The following is a 10,557-nucleotide window of genomic DNA, read 5'->3' on the forward strand; positions in this document are numbered from 1 at the left end:
TCAGTTTTAGTTTTAGTTTAGGTTTCCATTATCAAGTGACAAAGATAGATTACCATTACATTTTGAATTGGCGCCTGGTCCCTAAGTTGCGCGTTTTTTTCCCTATACATAAACACGTGTACCACAAGTCGACTGTCCTGTAAATCTGAAATCATGCTGACCTGCTTGTCACAGCCCACTGAAGCCGTTACAGTACATGCAATAACAGGTCCTGAAACGACAGATGAGATACTGATGGAGAACAGGGTGATCTGTCTACTGCTGACACAGATTCCTGTAATGTCACCTTACTCATTCAATATGAACATTTAGTCTGAGTAAACTCAATGAGCTCAGAGCTGGAAAAACATTGAGCTACTTTAACATGGTGGGAAATAGTAGAAGCAGCTGTGGGTGGACTGGCCAGAGTTTCAGGTTTTTTTGTTGTTGTTGTTGTTTTTGGCATTAGATTAGAAGATTAGCCTATATCAGAAAAAAGTACCAAACGAGCATTTGAATAACCATTCCTGGAAAGTTCTAGTGTGTTCTGTTTTGACCAAAATATTTTACCAAACCTGTTTGTTGTTCATTCATGCCCTCATCATCAAACTCGTCTTTCATCTCCAGCAATGCGTAAAACTATGCGGCGGCAATCAGGGCTGCTAATCATCTCTGCAATTACATCATAATTGTGTTTAATGACAAAATAAATGCTGAAGGAACAAACAAACAAACCAATCTTCAGTTCCATCATTCATCTTTAAGTGTATGTGTGTCAGCTGGTTGTAGTAATGCTACTTGGATTCGCGGTGACGGCGCTAAAATGTAGCAGATTAAACTTAATCAATTCAAGCACAGTGGGAGTCGTGCTGTGCTTATCCTTAAATTACTTTACATTACAAACTCTTGTTTTTTAACTTAACTTTTAACAGAATGATCTCCTATGTGTGTTATGGCCCATTGCCAGTCATTCAGGAAGGTGGAGTACTGTGACTTAAAACAGTTTTGTTTTTGTTTTTTTATTGTGGAAATGTTACAGAGTTTTTCTTCCTTTGGAATTGAGGACTGTTTTTAAGCATGTCCAGGAAGATATGAGTGAGGCGGTGACTATCACTGCTGAATTCCAATGATTCCTGCAGAGGATGCACGTGAGATGAAGAGGTGGATGTGAGGGAGAGATGAGGTGGAGTTTTCTTTAGAGCCTGTAACTACAGTATAAAAGCCTTCAGCTGAAGGATCTCTAGAGCAGCTCTAGAGAAGCTGGGAGCCGTCTCTGCCTCTGCCTTTTCTGGGACAAATGCCTGGACCGAACTGCACAAAGGTAGGGGCACTGGTGTTTAGCAAAGCCTCTGGAAGTCCAGCAGGGCAGTTAATGATTTTTCTTTATGAGATTAACAAATATCTGTGGAAGATTAGAGGTCTAGTGTTAGCTCAGTCCATTTCATTAATTATAAGACAAAATTGATCACAAACTCTTGAACAGAATGTGAAATATAGCAATGTAAAGGCACTTTTATTGCCAAAAGAACAACGAATCATGTGGTAAAAAGTAACAAAATGTCACGGCTGCTGAGGCGAGCCGTGTGGTGTTGGAGGAAAGGAGAACCCAAAATGCAGGTGATGGCTGATGATTCGAGTGATGTTTATTTACAGGGTGGTGTAGTGGCAAAGAGGCAGTGAGGGATGACAAGGAACTAAACAAACCTAAACTGGAAAAAACTAAATAAACCTGAGAACACACGAAACAGGGAGTGAGGCAGACGCGGAACAGGACACCGTGGAACACAGACGAACCGGCAACAGGCAGGAGAACACACAGGGCTTAAATACACACAGCAGTAATCAGGGGATGAGAGACAGGAGGACAACACACCTGGAAGAAGTCAGAGGTGACGGGACAGGGGAAGCGTAAACTGAACACACTCACACGAGACAGGGACCTTCAGAATAAAACAGGAAACTCAGACACAGAACCAGACACTGAACTAACTAAACAGACAGAGTGACACCATAAACAGAACACAGAAGTGAGACCAGGGTAAGCACAGAACAGAAACCTAACAAACTGTAAATCATAACAGAATACATACTCAGGATAAACAAAAGCATAAAGAAACACAAAACACTGAGTCGTCAGACTCAGGACCATGACAGTCAGCAGGAGGCTGGACGGGCTCCTCGGGTCCCCTGGCAGGAACAGATCAGAACCAGCAGGCACACGGGCCTCTGGCAAACACATAGCAGACTGCAGCTGCGCGGAGCATTGACTCTGCTCAGGCAGCGACAGCCGGGTGCAGTCCTCAGCTGGCTTCTTAAGTTCCAGGGGTCCAGAGTCAGCTGGGGGCTGAAACCCAGCCTCTGGGGAGGCCCTGGAGTGCATCACAGTCTCAGATCTGGCCAGTAGTGGTGTGTGATACTGCATATTTTGGTATCGATCTGATACCAAGTAAATTCGGGCCAGTATTGCCGATACCAATACCGATACTTTTCAATAAATAAAGTGGATGCCTCATTGAATTGCTAAATTGCAATTAATTTTCATGCCTTTAAGTGTTTTTTGTGATTTTTCCTTTTGTATTATTAATTACTTAAAACCCAGGACATAATTAGGAGAAATAATTTATTTATAATTAAATAAAAAATGCTTTATTATTGTGGCGGGCCGTGGTCTGTGATGCTGCTGCAGATGAGATGGACTCACCTTCACTGCATCTACAATCATGCCTCACCGGCTTAAAACCTGTGCGCTGCTTGTGCTGTTGTTGTTTTTGGTGTTGATGTGTACGGCTGCCAGCGGGAGAGCTGCAGCCATTGAATGTACTGTTACAGCAACCGTGTGATTATTGTAAGAATAAATGATGCGGCGAAGCATGAAAATGCCATGGGGTCTGCCGTGGTGGCGCTCTTTTTTTTTTTTTCCCCTCTTTTTTGTTAATCTTAAGTGCAGGCAAACCAGTAAACAAATTAAAACAAATACTGTTGATAAACTATAATACAAAAATTACAATTAAAATTCTCAACAACAAAAACAATTGGTAAAAATATATTTAATATGTAAACTTAATAACCCCCAAAGTGTCTAAGTCACGTGACGTGTCAGCGCAACACCGAAACATAAGGGGGGGGGGGGGGGGGGGGGGGAGGGGAGGGGAAGCAAAGTGTGCCTGCTCTCCGCTGACACAGGAGCGGCGAGTCCAGCGACCTGGCTGTTTCGTTTTTGCCGAAAGCACAGCATAGCAAACAAGCAGAACTCCAAGTAAAGAATCGATCTAACCAGGCTAGTATCGATCCGATACCGATCCCGACTTGGGATCGATACTATCGATCTTCTGCCAACTGAGCTACAGACTGGGCTATGGACTGTAGCATAGTCTGTAGTAAGTCTGGCTGTGACTGTAACTGAGCTATGGGTAGTGAGGCTGAATGTGGTGGAGGTGGCGACTGGGCTTCAGGCCGGGCGGCTAACAGAATAAACACAGCCCCAGAATTAACAGTCCCAAAGTCTGGTGAAACAGAAAGAGTGTCTTTCTCACTCACCACAGCCGGCAGTTCTGAGGTCCCACCATCCGGCTGTGGGGTGAGGCGCCTATGACTAGGGATGGGTATCGTTTAGGTTTTATCTGATACCAGTACCAAACCGGTACTTTTGAAACGGTGCTCGAACCGGTGCTTAAAGAATGGAGAACACAAAATTGGTCCAAAAACCTCTTATGTTTAGCTGTTTTTTGTAAAAAGATAACAATGTTAGCCTTTTCCACAGCTATAGGGGATTTATGGCATCACTCTTGGCTGGAAGCAGTGCTTCAACCATGGAAAAAAAAAAACAAAAAAAAAAAACTTTATCCAAAAACCTCTCATGTTTAGCCGTTTCCCTCTTTTTCTTTGGCCATCTTAGCCTTTTTGGCCAGGGTGAAGGGAGTACCTGCCATCAAACAAGAAGTCAGCAGCATGTAACTACGACTGTTTGCTAGTTCACCTTACATGCATTAATGTAATAACGTGGTTAGCCTACTCAACGTAAATTACACACGAACAACATTAAGCTACTCACGCAGAGAAGAACGGCTGCTGCTGCGATCATCATCGGTCATCATTTGTGCTAGAATGGCAGGGCTAGGGGCCAGGACTCTACTCTTCGGGTTTTTGGGGGATGTTGCTAACTCCAGGTCAGATAACAGGCAACCCACGCGCAGTAGACGTGCGCAGTGTGAGGTCTCGCAGCAAGTTATCAAATACGGCGCATTTCTCGGCTTTTAACAAAATGCTATATGTCGCCAGGTGTTTCATCAGATTCGAGGAGTTACCTCCTTTGCACAGTATCACCTTAAAGCACTTATTGCAGGCTGCTGAGTTTGAATCTTTTGCTGTGAAGTACAGCCAGACTTTGACCACTTTGTCTTGGGCATTTTTAATCTTTAGCTCTGCTCTAAAAGAACGTAGGTACCTGGGCCCGCCTACTACGCTCGCGAAGGTAAAATGATTGGCTGGAATCCAAACTGTATGACATCTCAGGAAAAAAAAAAAAGCACTGAAATGTGCGCTGCTTTTCGGTCTGGTTACTACCATTTGTGTCAGGAGGAAGCAATGACGCGAACGTTGCTTCCTCCTCGGAGATCGCTCCAACGGGCCAGGTAACTCCATATCCGGCAATCCGGACCGCATATCCTCAGTTGGGCTGAGCAGACGAGCGGTAAGGGGGTGAAGGTGCAGCTCGTTCAGAAAGAAATTCTGAACAAGTGGGTGGAGTGAGCTGAACAGCCAGGTAAGACCGGAAACCAGTCGCTGCAATCGATTAGTTATGGCTTGGCGGAATCCCTTCTCCTCATGCTCCAGCCATAAATTAATTAAACTGTCCACAGAATAAATAATATCCTCCCGGAGCTCCTCGGGCAGGTTGAATGCTGCTGGGTCCATTGTGCCAGGTGTTCTGGGAATCCATCCTACCTGGCAAACCATCCTACCTGTTGTTTCTGCGCATGCGCACAACACGAAATTCAGTGGCAAATCATCCTACCGTTGTTAATAACAGCTACACACATACTCTGACGGGCAAAATGAAGTGGCAAACCATTCTGGCTGTATGCATATGAGCTACAAGCATACTCTGATGGGCAAAGTTAAGTGGCAACCCATCATACCTACTTAAATTGGTGCTAGAATTACTCTGTGACAGCAGAAATGTGCGTAAACTACTTACGGTAGGACGTTTTGCCAAAGTAGGATGGTTTGTCAGAACAGGTGTTCTTACTGTCACGGCTGCTGAGGCGGGCTGTGTGGTGTTGGAGGAAAGGAGAACCCAAAATGCAGGTGATGACTGATGATTCGAGTGATGTTTATTTACAGGGTGGTGTAGTGGCAAAGAGGCAGTGAGGGATGACAAGGGACTAAACAAACCTAAACTGGAAAAAACTAAATAAACCTGAGAACACACGAAACAGGGAGAGAGGCAGACGCGGAACAGGACACCGTGGAACACAGACGAACCGGCAACAGGCAGGAGAACACACAGGGCTTAAATACACACAGCAGTAATCAGGGGATGAGAGACAGGAGGACAACACACCTGGAAGAAGTCAGAGGTGACGGGACAGGGGAAGCGTAAACTGAACACACTCACACGAGACAGGGACCTTCAGAATAAAACAGGAAACTCAGACACAGAACCAGACACTGAACTAACTAAACAGACAGATTCACAAACAGACAGTGTGACGCCATAAACAGACAGAACACAGAAGTGGGACCAGGGTAAGCAAAGAACAGAAACCTAACAAACTGTAAATCATAACAGAATACATACTCAGGATAAACAAAAGCATAAAGAAACACAAAACACTGAGTCGTCAGACTCAGGACCTTGACACAAAAGTAAAGACACTGCAAAAAAAAGTATTGTAATCCCCTCCAGTAACACTCAAGTTTAAATACAAATTTAAAATAAAGGGTTAAAAGGGCTGCATTTAATCAAGCATGTAAGGAAAGAAGGCATTGATATATATTAAAATTTCCTAAGATATGAGATTGCATTTTTCTTTTTTTACATGTTTTGATAGAACAAAGGTACAGACACAGTAATTAATCATTTATTGTCCCTCAGGGGATATTTCAAAGGCCACACTTAATAATGATGTAGAATGACTTTGAAGCACAGAAACGTGACCGCCACCAATATAACAGTAATCATACTGAAAAACAAAACACATTCACGAGTGGTCAGTATGTATACCTATGGTGTACCTTGTTATATATAAATGGAGGAAGAGTGTGTTTGCTCCTGAGTAACAGCTACATCTCTGCACTGTCAGGAAGTTCAGAAGATTACCAGCAGCTCCAGTTCTGACGTGCTGTCCTCCAGTGTTTCTGCCACCACCTTCACTGTTAGTCAATATTCATATTTCACCTCAACTTATCATGACTCAAACTGTAATTCTGAAATTAATTACTGAACATGCTGCTGACTGCAGGAGCTCCAGCCCCTGATGGCACACCCTTACTTACCATCTCAGAATGGGAACTCCCAGGAGGACAGGCAAGAGGACCGAGTGCAACCTGCAGGAGCAACAGCCCTGCAGAAAGCCAGGGCCCGTTTCCTCAAAGGAGTGTCCTACTTCTCTGGAGACATGGAGGTGTTTGGAAAATGGATGGAAAGTAGGTTAACATCAGCAGCTTACTTCAAATTTAAAGTTTGGAACTAAATAGAAAGTAGTTTTGCCAGCAGTGCAGGTGGTATAACAATCTGGGACATAAGATAGTTGTGTTAAGTAAAATTTGGTCATGCTATTTTGTAGAAAACTTTCTCACTGCTAATGCCGCCTTTTCATAGGAGCGTGCATGAGTCAGTTAATCAGCGTGTGGGTGTTGAAACTGGTAGGATTACCCAGTTAGCTTCTAAAATAGTGAAAAATACCAACTGGCATAACTGAAGTACTTAAATCAGAAAACATCAATAAAGCACTACCATGAAATTCCATGTATGACAGTATTCCCCAGCAGTGGCAAAAATCATGACGGGAACTTGAAAATGTGCCCTTGAGACAAGCAGCACTATCGAGTTTAATGTGTAACTACAGACAATGTGTAACTATTTCCCTCCATACATGTGAGAGTTTGCATAGAAGAAGATGATTATGTTAGTAACCCTTTCACAGCCTTTGAAGATGTGAAGTGTTTGCTGGCAGTCAAATATCTCTCACTGTCGCATCTTTCAGAGCAGTTCTTCCTGCTGCGGCTGCTGGATTGGGTCTTGCGCGGCGCGGCCCAGGTGATGTTTGTCAACAACCCCCTGAGTGGCCTTGTCATTTTTGCCGGCCTCATCCTGCAGAACTACTGGTGGGCCCTAAATGGCTTTGTGGGCACGCTCTTTGCAACCATTTCCGCTCTCCTATTGCAACAGAACAGGTGTGAGCACTCAGGTGTTTTTTTCCCCCCCTAACTGATGCTATCTTTAAATACTGTCAGTCTTAATGCCAGAAGGCGGGCCGAGAAGTCATTCTTGATGATTATCTGCTTGGCAGTAAAAGAAAATTTATCATTTGGCTTGAGCTAGAAAAAAAAATTGATTCAAAAAACTTTCCTTCAGGGGTGCAATAGCTGCAGGGCTGTACGGCTACAACGGGATACTGGTGGGTCTGCTGATGGCCGTGTTCTCTAACGCAGGAAACTGGTACTGGTGGCTTCTTCTGCCGAACATCTTTATGTCCATGATGTGGTAAGACCGAGAAATGGTGAAACTGTGCACTAGGTTTGCATCATAAAAAGTGAAAGGTAGATAAAGAAAAGTAGATAAGCCAGTCACGAATCATGAATGCCATCAGTTGTCATTTTCTGTGTCATAATAGGTTACGTATTGTTCTGAGACATTGTAATAAAAGCAAACAAATGAATGAATAAATAAATAATACAAATTATTTGCTGTAGTTAAGTAGACAAAAGAGACCATATCAGTCATATACAGATCTGTCATCTCTGCTCCTAAAAGCTGGAAATGTGTAAAAAGAATGATTGATCTACATCGATGAGTCATAACAATAAAACTACAGGATGTCTGGGTGCCTCCTGTAGTATTTAGCACTGGGATATTAAGAGCACTCCCTGGTATTATGGATCGGGCTTGTTCCAGGGCATCACGTTTGATCAAAGTGCAAAATCTTTGTCAAACTCTTCAAAGCATTCCTGAGTAGTTTCTATAATGCAGTGGGGTGCATTGTTCTGCAGTGAGAGGGTGTTCCTGTCAGGGTGTGCTCCATCTACAACAATATTTTGGTGGGCGGTATGAAGGCCAGGACCCAAGGTTTTTCCAGAAGAACAATACAGGTGTTATTTACGCTGCCTTTCCGTGATTTTAACATTAGCGCAGACTGGTGTGATTGAACATAGATGTACTTGGGTTATTTTGTAAATGTGAGTTAAATGTGGAGCAGATTTCTGATGTGATGCCTTTTCATGTCCAGCCCCATTGTGTCCAGCGCCCTGGCATCTATCAACAGTCGTTGGGATCTTCCTGTTTTCACCCTGCCCTTTAACATCCTGGTGTGTCTCCACATGGTCGCCACCGGCTACTACAACAACTACTTCCCTCAAGTCCTCATTCAGCCACGCTCGGAGCTGCCCAACATCACGTGGGCTGAGCTTGACGTAGCAAAGGTAGCTGAAAGGAAATGATAACATGCAGATTTCGCAGCCTTTTTAACTTCAGAAGTCATGGTCTTGTAGCCGAGGTTTTAGCACATGCTTTCAGCTAACAAGTTAAAATAATGTGGACCTATGTTGTTAACTATATATGCAACTTTAAGTTGTTCACAAGTTAAATACAGCTGCACATCCAATAAAGCGGGCTTTACATTTCTGCCTGTACACTTTCAGCTCTTCATGTCAGTGCCAGTAGGAATAGGCCAGGTCTATGGCTGTGACAACCCTTGGACTGGAGGCATCTTCATCATCTCCCTCTTTATCTCCTCCCCCATCACCTGTGCTCATGCTGTCCTGGGATCTGCAGTGGGAATGGTTTCAGGTGAGAGGATGTCACAGTGTCTAACCAGGCATCCGATATTGTAAAAAAAAAGGACATGCCATGTAAAACTTGTTCTGATCAGGAGGGTTTTAATTTACTAAGATAAACCAATCTTTGGGTGAACTCTTCTCTGGTAACAGTAACGAAATATTTTGCAGGTCTGGCCCTGGCGGCTCCGTTTGGAGACATTTACTTTGGCCTCTGGGGGTACAACTGTGTGTTAGCCTGCATTGCTATTGGAGGAATGTTTTATGCTCTCACCTGGCAAGTGCATCTGCTTGCTATCACATGTGGTGAGTAAAAAAAATTACAAAAATGCATTCTCTTATCTGCAAAATAAGGCCAAATGACAAGCAACCATGTGCAACCTTACCAAACAAAGGCTGTTATTTGTAATCACACTTTATCATTTACATCAAACAATTTTTCCCCCCTCCTCTGCAGCTTTTTTCTGTGCATACCTTGGCTCAGCCATCGCCAACATCATGTCCAGGGTAAGTACATTTTATTCTCACTCCTATTTTTATAAAAACTGTTAAAAAAACATTAAAATATGTTTCACAACTGTTTTTTTTTTTTTTTTTAAATCCACAGTTTGGTCTTCCAGCCTGCACCTGGCCTTTCTGCCTGTCTGCCCTGACTTTCCTTCTCTTAACCACGGGGACCGAAAGAATCTTTAAGCTGCCACTGGCCAAAGTGACGTACCCTGAGAAAAACCTGAGATTCTTCTGGAAGCTGAAGAAGCAGGAAAAGATGGAAAAGGCTGAAAAAGAGAGGAAAGAGAGAGAGGAGCAGCAGAGAGCTGTTGAGGAAGAAGTGATAATAAACGAGAAAGAGCAACTTAAGATAGAGCTAGAAAGAATGGAGCAAGGGAAAACAGAAAATGAGGCTCAAGAGGTTAAAAATGACTTGACGGAAGTTGAAGTACCTTAGACAGCCGAGGGACCTGGAGATGAAAGAAACACGGAAAATGATTTGATCGAGGTCACGCTCACTGATTATCTTTAAAGCTAGATTTATGTATGAGTAATGTATGAGTAAATATGCGGTAAATTTCATTCAGAGATAATGTATGTTTCAATATTCTGGTGGTTCTTTGCAATGTTTATACAAATATGTGTGGTTTTATATATTTAAAAGACCTTTTTTTAAACTAAAAACCTGGTGTGTGTGTGTGTGTGTGTGTTTCATTCAGTGCTTAATAAAAACAGAAAAAAACGCCCTAAAGTCACATCAAATATACTCAGGTTTTGCATCGGTCAATCCCCAACTGGCTAAATACATTGGTCAAGTAACGAAGCTGTTAAAAAGAAGGACTTCTTAGTTATTTTTCTCCTTTTTTAATATAATGTAAAGAAGTTCACCCACCTTCATTTAAAGCTGTTAAGACTACAATGATCTAGATGACTGAAAATCTATGCAGACATAAAAAAGCTGTTTTTCATACAACAGTTGTTGGAGTTCAGCTTTTTAGAGTAGTGTGTTTGATCAGTTTGAACTGTACTCCAGCGTTTCGTGATAAGAACTACTCTCTTATCACAAAGCACTTCCTCTGCTCTCTTAAAGTT

At 42.9% G+C, this 10,557-nt stretch overlaps 1 protein-coding gene across 2 annotated transcripts; it reads left to right on the forward strand.

Moving 5' to 3' along the window:
• Positions 1-1,088: 1,088 nt before the first annotated feature.
• slc14a2 (solute carrier family 14 member 2) lies at positions 1,089-10,141 on the forward strand. Of its 2 annotated transcripts, XM_014413983.3 has the most exons (10): positions 1,089-1,300; positions 6,285-6,356; positions 6,444-6,627; positions 7,188-7,377; positions 7,559-7,687; positions 8,430-8,622; positions 8,842-8,989; positions 9,148-9,282; positions 9,434-9,483; positions 9,584-10,141. In XM_014413983.3, the coding sequence occupies exons 1-10, from the start codon at positions 1,277-1,279 to the stop codon at positions 9,920-9,922; spliced, it is 1,464 nt and encodes a 487-aa protein (XP_014269469.2). In that variant the 5' UTR covers positions 1,089-1,276; the 3' UTR covers positions 9,923-10,141. The 2 variants fall into 2 exon arrangements, with proteins under 2 accessions (XP_014269469.2, XP_014269470.2); XM_014413984.3 differs by lacking the exon at positions 6,285-6,356.
• Positions 10,142-10,557: the final 416 nt, after the last annotated feature.

The sequence above is a fragment of the Maylandia zebra genome, linkage group LG12 (assembly GCF_041146795.1).
Source record: "Maylandia zebra isolate NMK-2024a linkage group LG12, Mzebra_GT3a, whole genome shotgun sequence".
Classification (NCBI taxonomy): Eukaryota; Metazoa; Chordata; class Actinopteri; order Cichliformes; family Cichlidae; genus Maylandia; species Maylandia zebra.